At 42.2% G+C, this 16,224-nt stretch overlaps 1 protein-coding gene across 2 annotated transcripts in view; it reads right to left on the bottom strand.

The window, feature by feature from the left end:
* The window catches only part of LARGE1 (LARGE xylosyl- and glucuronyltransferase 1), a 424,798-nt gene that overhangs the window by 84,546 nt on the left and 324,028 nt on the right, over window positions 1–16,224 (bottom strand). For both annotated transcript variants that reach the window (XM_059726428.1, XM_014608235.3), the window contains exon 7: window positions 10,862–10,966. In XM_059726428.1, the coding sequence (XP_059582411.1) occupies window positions 10,862–10,966 (105 nt within the window). The remainder of the gene's footprint in view (window positions 1–10,861; window positions 10,967–16,224) is intronic.

Genomic DNA, 16,224 nt, shown 5'->3' with positions numbered 1-16,224 from the left:
CCTCTACGCGACACTGGTCAGGCAGCAGCTGGAGTACTGTGTCCAGTTCTGGGCACCCCACTTCAAGAGGGATGTGGACAACATTGAGAGGGTCCAGAGGAGGGCCACCCACATGATCCGGGGGCAGCAGGGCAGACCCTACAATGAGAGGCTACAGGACCTGAACCTGTTCAGCCTTCACATCACTGTATGGCATGCTATGGCTACATAGCAATCGTGTAGATCTAAACATAATCACCGGCTATGTTGCCATAGCTATAGTGTGCTACTACAGCAACAAAGCTGGTGAACCTCAGAGTGCGCCACCCATACGCTGCAGTACGGGTTGTTACTGCGTCATGTTTTACTACTTCTGCATATCAAGTACTAAAACACAGCGCAGTTACAACCTCACTGTACGGTAACATGAAGATATGCCCAGAATGTATGTAACATTTTTTCCAAGTTGTCCTGAAAAGGTAATTGTCACCACTCTAAAATAAAGAAAAAGCATCTGAGGGGGTTGGGCAATCAAATAAATCATCAGTTTGCTTGTGTCCACACAAAGTACTAAATAGGTGTCTTCATAAAGGTAAAAATACAGTACTCCAAAATGATACCCTACTGTACAGAGTGGCCTGGAAAGAAACTTTTTTTTTTTGTATATCCTTTAATTCATGATGCATATGCATGTATGTACTGTCTATGTAAATCTGTCAGACAGCTAAAACATTAGGGTTAGAGCTTATTCTCTGCTAAAACAGCAAAAAACCATCTGGACAACTTGGTTACCTTTAATGGAGTTAGTTACTCAGTATTTTCATCAATATAGCAGAAATTGGAAGCAGGTCCCTAGTGTCTATACTGCAGCATCTTTATCACAGGTTTCTTGGGAGATGAAGCTTGTGAGTGCTCCAAATGAAGGCACATGTCATTCTAAAAAATGCAATTATAACAAAACTTGATGGAGTTAATTACCAAGGAGTAGTGGCATGTGCCTCAGTGAATGCTATGAACAGAGGACCAATTCATTCACAGCAATATCATTATTTCCTGAATAGGCCACTCAAGCAGGATGCACCATTTTTAGAAATCAAATACACATTGACCTGCATTTCTGAAATGTCAAGCATTCTGTAAACTGTTTCACAGTACCTCAAATGCTTTAGAAACTGAGGGAAGGGGGGTGAGGGGAGGCAGATGGAAAGGAAACTGTTCTCAAGTTGGGGCCAGCCTTTAGATATTTTGTTTTAAAGTGCAAGTGGTAGAGTACACCAAACAAGGCACATGGAGGCAGTCATTAGAAGACAAAATTACTGCCTCAGTGTTTCACTGATGACACAGATAGAATCAGCTTTCTTCTCGAGGATGAATGAATCAATGCATTGGTAGAACTGTACACACACAAAATCACTATTATTACACATGATGGAATGAAAACTATGGGTAAGAGAATGTATGATGGAAAAGTATATTTCATACAGACTACAAGGTTTTCCAAACAAGATAATGGTTAAAAAAAAAAAACCAGCAAAAAATTATATATATAAAAAAAAGAAAGCAAAAATCTGTAACTCTGATACACAATAAAGCTGATTAGATGGGTATAGAGTTATGCTTTGTCTTGACACAAGTGTTCAACCTCGTTTTTCCTCTATGTTTTCAAATTGTACATAGAGAATTTGGCAGGTGTCTTCAAGGGCTCCTATGCTGAATCCTACGGAATTGGAATCAGCTCTGTTTATGAACTGGAATCCTACAGAATCCTACTGAATTGGAACTAGCTTTGCAAAATAATAACCATGAATATAGCACTGGCTTTCAAAGAGGTTGCAGATAAACTGAGTAATATCTCCCAGTATCATTCCCTTTCCTGGCTGTCTAATTTAGAGGTCTGTAACTGTTTTAATTCTGAAAAACTGCCCTTAAAAGATTCATTTCCGGCTTCCTTTGCCCACCATTCTGTGCCTCATTTTCAAAATACACCCTCCTGTAGGTCAGCAGGAAAGCCTGCATTTGTGGTCAGCACCTACAGATTATAAATTGCAAACTAGTACTGCAAATGGGTAGTTCTTGTTGATTTCTGGATTTTCTAGGACACAATATATTGGTAATGAGGTATTTGTTTATATTCCAAATCTGTACGGAATTAATCAGTAATATTTACAAGTGCTGAACCTGAATATTGCTGAACAGCAAAAGCCTCTATTGAAATTACTGAGAGTAGCAGATGCTCAGCATCTCTCAGGATTAGACCCAGATACAATTTAAATCAGGACCGCTTCTGAACACAAACATGTCTTAACTGTTGAATCTTTCCTCTGAGGTGAAAGGAATTTATCTAAAGGTACACATACGCCTTTCCCAGGATCAGAACCATAGATGCTCGATTCAGAAGTGATTAACTTCCATTAAAAATCTTTGCTATCCTTGATAATACATGCCTTACCTCAATGATACATGGTACCAATTGTGGGAGGCACAAAATGGTACTTAATATTATTTCTGTAAATAGTCTCCCTGAAAGAGGCCTTATTATTTATAATAACTTCATATATATAATTTTTATGTACATTTCACACACTAAATACTTACTTCAATGGTCTTTTCTTAGTCACAAAGTTAAAAAAGGTTCAAGACCATCAGACCACCCATGAAATCTAGTGTAATAATAATCAAGTATGTACATTTATTCCACTAGTCTATATGTGCTATGCATCCCCTTTTGTATCCAATCCACAGACAGTTCCCAGTTTATGAATCTACCTTCCTGTGTCTTAGGCTGTAGAGACTTGTGCTCTTTGTTCTGGAGATTAGTGGATCAATCTCTGTTGGATCCATCAGGATAGTGGCCATTCTATAATGGCAGCTAGTGTAGAATTGCATCATATAATGGCAGCTAGTCTGGAATATACTAGGCCTCAAATGGGCATCCTCTGTTTAGAAGCAGTATGCAATCTATTGTATTTGTAAAAGTATTTGTTTTGTGGCCCAGCCCACAGAGGATATTACTATGTTACAGAAACTGACTCTTAAATGCAAGATGTTGAGTTTCTTGTTTCTAGCTTACATGGTCAGTCCCTGGTGTTGCCAGAGATGGTCATTTTCACAGAGATGATACATAAAGGACAATTTTGGTTTGGAAGCATTTGGTTTGAAGTTTCTAGGATATAGGATGGAAATGATATTATACTTTGTGATAGGTTTAATTTCAGATTCTTTTCCAGTGAAAATTGATTTTTTTTTAAATTAAAGGAAGCCTTTAGAGATTAAGATTTTTTCTTCTTTTTTGTATACGTAAATAGTTTCAATTCTGTACTTAGTCTTTCTTTCTTCAGATTAATCTTGCTCCCCCGTGTTTTGTTTGGCATGGTTTCACATAGTACTCTTAGCTAACATTGACTCTGTTATTGTTAGAGTTTTATACATCTCACAGAGTTGGGATTACTCGAAGAATGGACTTCAGCACTATGACTGGTAGGGAAGGAATTAAATGCTGTGCTGATAAAAGTGGATATGGTTTTGAGAAAGACCAAGCTCTCTCAGATCCTAAAATCAGTACTAAAATTGTTGCACAGCATAATTTAGCATGACCTAATCTGAAACCATCTGAAAGACTTTCAGCCAGATCCTCAGTTGTTGTAAATTGGCTCAGGTCTACTTGAGCCAATGGACCTATGAGAAATTTACACCAGCTGAGAAAATGGCCTGAAGTCATTACAGTAGAGTCCCCAGACACTGCTTTTAAAATCTATTTTCGATCATGTAGGAAAGTATAATACATGCTGAGACCTTAAGGCAAATACATTACCAAGTCTAGAGAATTTACACCTCTTCTCATTTGAAAAGTAAATAAGAGGGATTAGAGAAGCCTTTGCTTCTTTGCTTAAAATTTCTTTGACAACAAAGTTTCCTGAGGACTAAGACTATAACACCAAAAAAAAAAAGGAGCAACAAGCTTTGGAGACCCATTCTAGAGCAGTCAGTTTAGCATCAGTAGAGGGAAATAATTTTAGGGAAAAAAACCGTACCAAACTCACAGTAGCTAGGAAATATTTTCAGAGGTACAGTTTAATTGGAGACAGCCAGCATGGATTTAAAGGAGGGAAGGCTTGTTTTAACTAACGTGCTGGGGTCCTTTAAATATCACTGCCAGTATAGACATGAGGGACTCTGTGGACATTATATACAGCACTTAGATTTTCACAACGCATTTGATAAGGTACCACACACTGAGCTATTGGATGAGGCACAGAAGGAACTTTAAAACTATGGTTAAACTGAAAAGTGTCTCAAACACTGAAAATAAAGAGTGGCTGTAAATTGGAACTTCCTGAGCTCAAACTGAAATTACCATGGGTCCACCCACCTCAGCAGTGGATTTTGAATCCTCTCTGTTTTTCTTTAAATATAAATTTTGCAGGCTAGCTTGTTACTTGGACTATCTTTCTGTGCATAAATGAATACAAGAAACCCCCCAAACTTATGGGGGTTTAGGAAGTGATGTAAGATACCACAGCTACTCACTTACTTAGGGTTCCAAAGTGTGCAGGGAATAAGCAAAGCCTGGGCTCCAACCCACCCACTTATTTAGTAGCCAGACTGGTTGAGCCACAGATAGGTGGAGGTCAAAAGCATACTTTTGGGAACAAGGAGGAAGCAGGGGAATGATTTCAACTCAGAAGTGTGTTTCTGAGCCAAGGCTTCCAAAGGCTTGATTTGGGTAAGTACAGCTCACCATTGGCACTTTGCTCCAGGCTGTGTATGAAGTCAATCAGTCTAGTTTTAAATGCATTGATAAGAGTTTGCTAGTGGTACCAAAATAGGACATAATAACAAATCACTAACAGCCATGAAGCAATTATGAGCAGGGATTAACCAATGGCCAGATTTTGCTTGTCTGCTCTGTGACTGTGCAGGGGTGGAGGACGTAAGAAGGTCTGATGTCAAGGAAAAGAGAGGGAGATGGGGCCAGTGCGTAAAGAGAGGATAAAACTGTGTTATTAGGAGACAACATGTTAGGGGGTCACACATGTTACTGTCTAATTACTGTTTCTAGTGAAAATGAGGAGGAAGAAAGAACTGAGACAATGGTTCCACATCCAGTTGTGTAGGGACCAAATTAGAGAACGAACCCTCCCAAAAAGGTCTAGAGTAGGCAGAAGTGGGGAGAAGATGTAACAGTTTATATTTAGCTTGGACAGGTATCATAGCTATCACAGCTGAGTGCTGATGGGGGATATCTGAAACACAAAGATACTTGAAGTAGAGTTGTACTATAAAAGTCCTAGAGGTGAGTAAAAAAATGACAGTAAATTAAATAGAAACTTGCAGTGTAACATGATGACACCATTTTCTCACCACACATATGATATTAGGCTGTATATGCTGCAAGACTATAACAGACAAATGAATGGGAGCTGAGGATACAACAAGAGAATATAGATCTCAGGGACCCTGATGCTGTTCAGTGTGATGGTTATCTGCTGATATTACACCTAATAATTTTGTATAACGGAGGTTTGGGTCTTTACTCACAATTTCATTACTGTGCACTAGATTAAACTTTGTCATCCTCGACCTATAGAGAAGTTACACTTATCACACGGTAAGCGCATAGCAAGTGCTCTAAAGCCATAACCAAACATGGAACACAGAGTGCTTTAAAATGGCAGATCCCACTCTACGTTAACCCTGGATGGATGTGGTATTAGACTAAAGCGCTTTATGTTAGAACACTTTATTGAATGTCTGTAGCACATCCTATCCTGACTCAAGGTAGGTTGCATTCTGTCAGCATCCCAGGGGTCCCTTTCTGGGAGTCTTGCTAGCCCTAGGTGGTGCTTGTCTGCTCCAGGCAAGCACTGGCCCAGCCCCACCCCTGGGCTGTCATAGAATGGAGACAGAAAAGGCTCTGTCTCCTCCTCGTGTGGCTGGGTCGGAGTGGGGGAACAGAGCCTCTCTGTTTGGGGCTATGCCACTTTTTGTTTCACAGGGAACTGTGAAAGGGTGGTCTGGGGTATAGAGGACCTAGCTTAGCCCCAACCAAGACCCATACCCACAAGTTTGGGGGAGGAGGGAAATCCATGCAGCAGAGAGGCTCTGTTTCCCAGGCTGCAGCCAGGAGCTGTAGCTCAGGGCTGCATTGCTTTTTGCCATTCTGGGAACTCTGGTGGTGGTGGTTGGCAGGGGGTGGGGGGAAATGGAGGAGGAAATGGAGCCTCTCTGCCACATGGATCTCTCCCCACCCAAAGCTTGCGGGTTTAAGTCTCAGTGGGGGCTGTGCAAGGTCCACATGGTAGAGACACCCCATTCCCCAGCTGCAGCCAAGAGCTACAACTCGGGGCTACGCTGCTTTTCGCTGTGCCAGAAATTGGGGGGTGGGGGTGGAAACAGAGCCCGTCTGCCATGTGGCCCTGGCTCCGCCCCTACCAAGATCCAAGCCTGCAAGCTGGGGCAGTTGGAGGAGGGATCCATGAAGCAGAGAGGCTCCATTACCCGCCCCTCACCCCACAGCTGCTGGTGCTGACAGTGGCCAGCTGGGGGAAGGGGGTGGGGTGGCCTGGGGAGAGGACTGTGCTAGCTAATCAGGGGTGGCCAGTTGCTCGAGTGGGCTCAGCATTCTCCTGCAGCCTTCTGGGAGGTGTGTGAGAGCACCCCCAGCCAGCTAGTGTCAGCCACTGCAGGAAGGCACCTAGTCCTCCCACCTCTGCCTCCACCAAACGGCGTATATGTGTTCTGTTTGGTTCTGAACTAATCTAGATTGCTGTGAGTAAAGCGCTATACTTTGGGCGCTTCTGTCTCGGGCTTTTTGAACATCTGTACTTAGCCCATAAGATCACAGGAGAATGTAGCTACCTCTATTCACTGCTCTGCAAGTTGGTGTTAAACCTTGCCTGAGCTGTGGCTCTAGCATAGTGAGGAAGTGAGGGAAATACGAACCCAACAATCCCCATTGAGAACAGATAAATGCAGATGAACGAAAAAACCCAGTGATTGCTGTTTATTGTAGGGGGAAAGTGCTGCACCCTAAGTAGAGATGTACCAATGCATTCCGCTAAGAACAAGAGCAGAACGTGCTTCACTAGACATTACTTCTCACACAGGGCTTGGTCAAAAGGCTTGGTTTAGTTCTTAGTGCAAGTTAGAATTTAAAGTTTGAATGTTAATGTTAGTTAGATGTTTGTAGTACTCTAAATATGGCATCACTACTCTTTTACAAAAACTATTAACATAATTCTTCTTATATGTAATACTCTATTTATCAGGTCAACAATTTTCATCTGTCTCTTTTACTGTTCTTCAGCACTATGCTAGGAACTCAGGGCTCCACTTTCCTTCCACCAACCATTTTTCTTTATCTACTTTCTTCAGAAGTCTGGATCCTTCCAGGCTGCAGAGATGAGTTGTATTAGCTGTTTTTATTTGCTGATCACATCGAAACAGGCACTGGGTTCTTTCTGTACTACTTCATCACAGGTGCAGACAGAAGTGACAAATTTCGCCCGATCTGGCCACAGGAAGCATTTTATAGCTGTGACTAAACACAAGTGCACGGCTGCAAACAGCTTAAAAATGGCTGTTTGGGTGAAAATCTGACCCCTCATTGCATGAGGTATCCAATAAAGATGCTACAAAATGTAGAATCTTTTGTAACTTATGTCTGCGAACTCCCAGCCTGTTGCTATTTTCAGAATGGGAGGGGGGAAGGGAGCGGAGGGAGCTTGGGGGTGCAGGGTTCAGTCCCCTCTGGAGGATAGGGTGGGGGTACTGCAGCCCCCCTGAGGTAAGGGAGGACTCCAATTCACCCACCTGACCCTTCAGCACTAGCTGATGAGCCCCAAGAATGAGCTCCCCTTGCTGCTTTCCCCCCGCACCCATTCTGAAAACAGCAAGCATTGGCAGAGATCTCTGGCCATTGCTGTGGGAACCTGGGTACAGGCTCCCAGCCTGCAGCTAGATTCCCCCCTGAAACCAACAGTGAACTTCTGTTTGGTCTGGGGTAACATTGTAACTCAGACCACTTTGCAAAAAATGCTCTGAGTTACAGCTAGGAGCTGCATTTCTGTCTGCACCCCAAAAAATCGATTTCTTCATTTTCCTTTAGAAAAACTGACGCAAACAATGCATTCAATTTTATTAGGGTTTTTGTCAATAATATATGCTAATTTTGTTAATAATCCACCTTTGGTCACCTCTTAGAGGCATTGTCTCACTTACTGACCTCTTGTTCCGTGTACTTAAAAAATGTCATTCCATTTATTATAGCCTCCTATGCAATCTTCCTTCGCTCACCACTTTCTGGTTTTCTTTCTTTCTTTTTGTGCTTTCAAAACTGCATATAAGCCATGAAGGGTTGCATTTTAATTGATTTGTCAGAGATAACTGAAAAATGGATTTATGACAATAGACTAAAAAGTCTGTTTTCCTGCATGGTCATTTAAGCTATGTATGTACGTACATCTGTCAAGAACTGCTGTACAGGAATGCATGTGAAACACTGTAGTTATTGAATTACTTTAGCTTTAAACAAAAGATTATGTTATAATGGTACAAATTTTAGTACTTTTGTAATGTTGTTTGGTACTTTTGTAATGCATCTGAATCAGTGGATTGTGCCACTGTCAAGTCATAAAACACTTCAATTTCTAGAGATAACTGAATTACTTTTAAGCCCTGAGGTATAGTTCACTGCAGTGGCTATTCTGGCTTTGTGCTGGTGACCTCCTATGTGCCTTAAAGCAGCCAAAAGAAAAATAAATATAAAACCGAGGAGAAACAAGGGGGCTTTTATTATAAAGAGTCTTTTAGTCAAACAAAAAGTACTGCATTGTGATATGACACTGAAACTGAGATGAAAATGACATTTCTTGTCAGCCTATACGGCAGTTTTGAAGGTTGTAGGACAATCCTGTGAAAATGATTTCTGTCTTATACAGTTTTCGATGGATATTGGCCCTAAATTTTCTTTTCAACTTTGGTGAATTCAGAATGAAGAAATAATCCTCACATAATACTGTAGTAACATCCTCTCAAATCTTGTATTTTAACACTGCAAGCTACTAGATCCTGTATAGGTTAGAAGTCTTGATAGAATTTCTATAGAACTAAGCAAAATGCTTCTCCAGAAATTGAATCGCAAAGTTCCACAAAACAGCCACGATGCCCAACTGATGGTGCACAGCATTATGAAGAGCCAGATGACTGAAACATAGCACAGTGTGACTCTATTGAACCCTTTATAGGTGTGATCGCATTTAATGAAGTCCATTGTTTTCCTGCAAAGGAAAAACCCTATTACGTTGAAAATTTTTTTGGTGGAGTAGGGAGGCTTATTTAATTTGGCATATCTTTTCTAAATGGAGCCTTCACCATCTGTTCCACTCTTTTATTACAAATACAGAAAGAACTTATCTCACTACCCTAGCACATAAAGCCTAAGATAGAAGTGAATTAGAGACATGTGTGTTCTTCATGCACCTGGTATGTTTTCACACATTTCAAACACAGATGAGCAGGAAAACTTGTTTCCTGATGTAATAGATTCTTTGATACAGTGAATTTCCACCCTCACAGCAAGATGAAATTAATGACCAGGGGCATGTATTATGATAATTATGGCTCAATTTCTGTCCTTGAGGATTAGATCTTTCTTGCTTTTACATTCTGTGATACCATCTTCCTCTAAATGAGAAAAAATGCATGCTTGCTTCTGTTCTTGATTGACCTACACTTTCTTCTGGTGCACATCACCAAGAATGTTACCTGGGGCAAAGATGGGAAGGACAGTTGCGAGCACACTGAAGACCTCTGCCTTTCCCAAAGGTTGGCAAGTAACCTTTCTAAGGAGTACCTGTAGCACTACCATGATCCCCAAAGTAACACAAAGGGCAATACATTAATTTGACAGCACATTATACAAATAAATAAGTGCAGAGTGCTTCAGGATAAATGTAGAGTGCTTCATCTGGGGAAAAGTAACCACAGACATGAATATAGGTTAGGAGGAGATGTCTGGGCCAGCTTGATGGCTAAAAGGGAACTTGGGGTTATGGTAGATCACAGGATGAACATGAGCTGCCAGTGCGATGCTGTAGTCAACATTACTAATAGTATACTGAGATGTATTAGCTGATGCATCGCAAGCAGTGCTAAGGAAGTGATACTTCCTCTCTATTCGGCGTTAGTGAGACCCCAGCTGGGGTACTGTGTCCAGTTCTGGGTGCTGCGCTTCAAAAAAGACGTGGAGAATCTTGAAAGGGTCCAGAGAAGGGCCACAAGAATGATTAAGGGCCTGGAGGACAAACCTTATGAGGAAAGACTAAGATCTGGGAGGTGGAGGGGGGGGGGTGGAGACGCACACGACTTGGTGGTCATCTGTAAGTACATAAGGGGTGAATATTGGGAGCTGGGAGAAAAACTGTTTACTAGAGTGCCCCAGGGGAGGACAAGGAGCAATAGCCACAAACTGTTAGAGGATGGTTTCAGGTTGGATGTAAGAAAGAACTTCTTTACGGTAAAGGTGACCAGAATCTGGGACAGACTTCCCAAGGAGGTGGTGCAGTCCCCAACCTTAGAAGTCTTCAAGAAGGGACTGGACAGATACCTTTCTGGGATCATTTGATCTCAGCAGTATTCCTGCCCAGAGCAGGGGGGTTGGACTCAATGATCTTCCAAGGCCCCTTCCAGCCCTTAATTTCTATGATTCCATGAAAGTAACTGCTGTTTCAAAATGTACCACACTGCATTTTCACTGTTTTTAGCAATAAATCTTTGCAGCAGGTAGGAAGGAAGGTATGAACAGCTGTCTCATATATTTCACACCCAAGACAGATTGTCAGCTGACCCCAATGTTAATTTATAGAGACAATTCAGGACCTACCAGTGTTGTAACCCCTCCCAAGAGCTGGCCAGGGACGGTGATTCTTCCAAAGGTTGCCCAGGTACCAGTCACTCTGATTCTCCACCAAGCCAAGAACCTGCTGGCCTGGAAGAAAGCAAAATACAAATAGATCATTAGACAAAAGACAGATAATTAACAGGAAAAAATACAAAATCTGGAGAGGGATGGGCAGTGGAAACAGAGCACAGCAGTTCTGACACTGCCTTCACTTCACATGGTAGGAAGGTAACTAATCACCTAAAAAACTCATAGGACCATTATGGCACTACAAACTCATCACGGCTCATTTCCTTCTCTTGTCCCCTGGCTAGTTTGAGTAATTAAACACTGTAGGAATCTTTGTCATGCTGACAAAAATATGTCACCTAGGCAAACTGAATGCCGCCTGATTGTGGAGTACCATGTTCAAGAATTCTTTCAGTGAGAAGACAGGATTAGTAACATAATAGTCTGTTTATAGTCTGATGATGATGATAATATAACTCAATAATGGGCCTAGTATAGCAAGTTATTTTCTTTAGCTAATCCCCGTTTGGTTCCAAGGAGTTTTTGTTCTCTCTGAAAGAGCAACATAAGAAGTTTCTTTTATTCTAGGAAATGGCTGAATCTAAGGGGGAAAAAGCAAGACTGATTTAACTAGAGAGCGTAATTTAAAACTCATTAAGTTAAATCAGTGCGCAATGCAGCATGGGCACTCTGAATTCTGTTTAAACCCGGCTCATGTTGGTTTAACTTAAATTGATTAGTAATTTGCTTAAGCTAAAGTAAAATACATTGATTGTAAACCAAAATAAGATGGTCCACATGGGCTTGTCCTACAATCAATTGAAAAATGAATTAAGTTATAGTAGTGCATCATTTGCATGTAGACAAAGCCTTCATTATCTATTCAGAGAAGCACTACATCAGACAGGAGTGAGAATAGTGACTGCAACTGCCCTTTTGTGATGGAGGAAAGAGGGAAAATTGCATTTGTACCCAGTTAAAAAAATGGTGATAGGGCTTCAGTGGCTGATCTATTTCAATGAACTTGGGGTGGACAAAGTTTGAGTGACTGATTTTGAAACTGTTTTTTCACATTTTGAACAACAGGATTTAAAATCATGCTTTGAAAATAAAGATGGTTGTAAGCCTGAAGTTGAAGCTACAAAAGCAAAACTATCACTTTCTAACTGAGCCCGAGGATACAATAGTGCCAAGTGATGGTTAAAACATATAATGTAGCAAAACCCCCAGTTTTTCTTTTTTTATTTATTTTAAAATGCATTCCCTCCCCTTCTCCAACCATTTCTGACTTTTTCTCTCCCTCTCTATTCCCTATAGATAAGTATAAGTAAGCTAAGATGTGGGATAAGCTTTAACATTTTATTTTAGTTAGTAAGTTTTATTTTTCTCTCCCCTCTTTGCAAATAAGTTCCCTACTATTTTGATATTGATACCCACTGTTTTATAAGTGATAATTATTATGTTTGTACTGCTTTTATATTGTGTGATTACTGTTCTAGGCCTATATATGTAAGTTAGCATAAGTCAAGTCAAGTTTCCATTTTGTATGTATGTCAAGCCTCCATCTTGGGTCTTCTGCCTGGACATCCCCTGTGTTGCAACTGTATGATTCATGTACCCCTTCCATGTACATTAGTTCCCGCATGAATGAGAGTGATTGGGAATGATTGAAATACAATGGTAGCAGGCCTCTACTGAATGGCCTGTAACGACCAGGCCATCACCTCATATTGATTCATCCAGGAACCAGGGACCTCACCCAGGAACAGACAAGAACCCAGCATTTGAAAGGCAAAAGACCTTGCAGAACCAGCAACTCTACCATTGTACCCTACCATTACAGACACCCGAAACTGCACATCCCTGCATGGAGCACACATGCTCAGTACACCAGGGGCTGACCCTTGCCTGGGCATGCCTCCTGTCACTAGGGTCACATAAGGTCTGCCCTTATAAAAAGAGGCAGTGAAGACAGACTCAGTGGGACACCCTCTCCATCTGGACCAGCACCATGCCACACCACCTATCCACCCAGAAACCCTGCTGGCGACCCGCCTCTGAACACCACCTACTAGACAAGGACCCCTTTCCAGCCTGGATAGGTAGCTATCACCCCCACCCCTTCTTCAACTAAAGACTTGGACTCTGCTTCTCTTCACTACCTGGACTCCAAACCTTCCACTGAGTCTCTTTCTCCTGCTGCCATTGTGAGTGTGTGTGTGTGAACCAATAACTTCATGGGGCTGTGCAGTATGTTGTCTGTTTAATAAAACTGTTATTTGGACCCCTATGTTGGGTTTTGCTTTACTATGGTTTGGCCCTGCTCCAATCTCTGCTCCTCGCCCCTCTAACTTCAGTCTCATTTCTCCCTCTCCTGCTTCTGGCTCACTGCCACCTCCAACACCTGTCCTGAGCTCCTCTCTGCCTGCAAAACCCCCTGTTTCTTTGCCACCTTCTTATTCCCACTGCCTTTTCCCCTGAGCAGCCAGGTTTCTGACTCAGTTTCTTTGCTGGCTGTCTCCTCCTTATCACCACTTATCTGCCCTCCCCCCCAATATCTCAGTTGTCTGCCTCAGTTTCCAGCCCCAGTCTACCTTAAATAAACCCAAGCCTCAGTTCCTCAGCCAGCTTCTCTGTAGTCCACAGGTTCTAATCCCAGTTCTGACAACTTTCACTCCCTACACTTTAACTCACTCTCTCTTAGGAACTTACCTGTGTGTACATGTAGGTGGGTTGTATGTGTGTGAACTGGTGAGTGTGTGTGTATATATATGTCATTGTGTGTATGATATATGAATTAGTGATCTGTGTCTAACTTTTGGGGTGTATAGTGTGTCATGACCCAAAGGGTATGATTGTGTGCGCGCTTCCGCACTGCAGAATTATTTCCCGCCACATGGAGCTTTCTTTGCATGATGCAATTCTCAGTTGCACAGAGAAAACCCCGGTGCAAAGGAGTTCCCGCCACCCATATGTAAATTTGTTTCCCACTATTGGCTGTTTCTAAATTATTCCCACGTGGTGGCTAGCAATTGGCTTGTTAGCCGTATAAGAGGCTTGAGCAGTTTCCGCCCAAGTTGGAGGACTTCACATCCATCTCGTGAAGAACTCTAAGCGCGCTGTGGAGCCTAACAAACTCCACGTGTGCCTTAGAGGAGGATACAGGGGCCTGATCAACCTCTAGCCTCTCCCTGTCACCGCACGATCCCTCGACGTACCCCACCCTGTGCGCTCGTGGAGAGTCACCTTTTGGACTCTCATTTCGGTCGTTCCACGGAGCCTAACAAACTCCGTGAGTGGTATCCAGAGCTCTGTTCGTGTTTGTTTAGCGGAACCTAGCAAACTCCGCTCGTGTGTCTTCGGTGGAGCCTAGCAAACTCCACGTGTGTGTGTTTTTTTGTAACTGCAACTCAAGAAAGTTTTTCCTGCCTGCACCGCGACCACCTACGGTGTAAGTAAAATAATCTTTAATCAACCTCTATGCGTCAGTGCCTAATTCTAGTTCGCCGTGCCAACCTTTTCCCCAGCCCACGTGCCCGGGCTGCTGGCCACAGCCCCTCGGTCCTGACATAGTGTAAGTGCTTGAATTGGTGATAGGTATGCATGTGCCTAGGCTGGTTTGGATGTGTATGTGCCTGCGCTGGTAGTGTGTGTGTGTGTGTGTGTGTGTGCGCGCGCGCGCGCGCACACGCACTTGTGTCACATCCTCCTGTCTAACAGCGCAATATTGAGATTCTGAGAGTTGGCCTGACCCCACAGGGCAACAATAACTGAAGGGAACTTACTGGCTCACCAAGCCCATTCTACTATTGCAGGCCCTGTATCAAAATCCTGTTCATAAACTTATCAAACTTCCTCTAAAAAGTAGATAAGTTTTTGGGGGTTTTTTGCCTCCACTTCAGCTACCAGGAAGCTTTTCCAGAACCTCACTGCTTTGATAGCTAGAAACCTTCTTCTAATTCCCTGTATCTTTTCATGGACAATTTACGACCATTTGTTCTTACATCAGTATTTTCTGTATAATAAATGGCTCTTCTTGTTGCATGAGGATTCCATAGCAACTTAGATAAAGAAGCCAAAAAAGCAGATGAGTGTGATTTAGAGGTCTGAACGAACACAAGCACTATCTCCTTTAAAATGGAAAAAAATAAACATCTATTTACAGGCTGACAAGGCTAACACTTGTTGGTTCCAGACTGGAAGGCTGGCTGTTCCTTCTAAACACAACTCCATTATTATATATGATGTAGTGTAAATCAAAAACCAAAGAACTGTCACGAGTAGTAAAAGATGAGGAAACCAGAACAGAAATTCAGGCACAGCTGAGCTGTAAAGGAATGTCACAGGTGGTAAGAAAAGAATGACCCTGCCTGTATTTTAACAGTGCATTTCACATCTCAGCAGTCAGCAGCAGTTCCTGCTCAGGACTGTACTTCTCACATCAAAGGAAATAAATAAATAAATAAATAAATAAATGCTAGAATCCCATTTGCAAGAAGCAGATACTGAACTTCCTCTCCATGAAACATCAGTCTGCTCTCATTATTTTATCCCTATGCATTACCAAACAAAGTCACGGAGTTCACCCTTCAAACTGATTTCTAATAGGTAATGCACAAACCTTGTTGCTGGTTAATGGATTTGCTTTTCCCCCTACCAATCCAAACTATCAGTTTTGAAAACAGAACCATATGAACTAACTCTCATCCCTCAGCAGGCATTTCCCAGACAAAAACAGACTGAAAGGCTAAGTAAATTGTCTCTGGGTGTATTTTTTTAGTTGTATCATCTTTTCTTAAAGGCACCAGCCCAAACTCTGCCCTCCACAGCATCTGTGGAGGTTTAACAGGGCATAAATGAAGGCAGGAAATAGTAGCACCTATTGGCTTTAGTAATCTGACAAATTAACTTCTCTTCCAAGTAAGTCTGGAGCAAATTTTATGAAAATACAACTAATTTAGTCAACTAATTTATTAGTGAATTTCCATTTTCTCTAGATCAGGGGTGGGCAATTATTGAGGGTGGAGAGCTGCTTAATGAGTTTTCGTGAGCTGTCAAGGGCCGCATGGGTAGCCCTGCCCCTTGATAGTTGCTCTGCCCCCTGGTCACCATCTTGGGACCGGATGTCCCACTCGTAACCTCTGGCCTTTGCCACAGGAAGTCTCTCCCCTTGCCCCCCAGAAATACTCCTTCTGGGAGGGCAGGTTGCCATGTTCAAACCAGAAAAACCCCCCCACAAATCATACACTAAAAGTCAAACACCTACTATAACATATTTTAATTTTATTACAAAAAAATAGTTTGCCATGATTTGTGTTTGTGTTGTGTATATAGAG

This window comes from Alligator mississippiensis, chromosome 4, assembly GCF_030867095.1.
Source record: "Alligator mississippiensis isolate rAllMis1 chromosome 4, rAllMis1, whole genome shotgun sequence".
Lineage (NCBI taxonomy): Eukaryota > Metazoa > Chordata > Crocodylia > Alligatoridae > Alligator > Alligator mississippiensis.
This window is presented reverse-complemented; position numbering and strand designations above follow the sequence as displayed.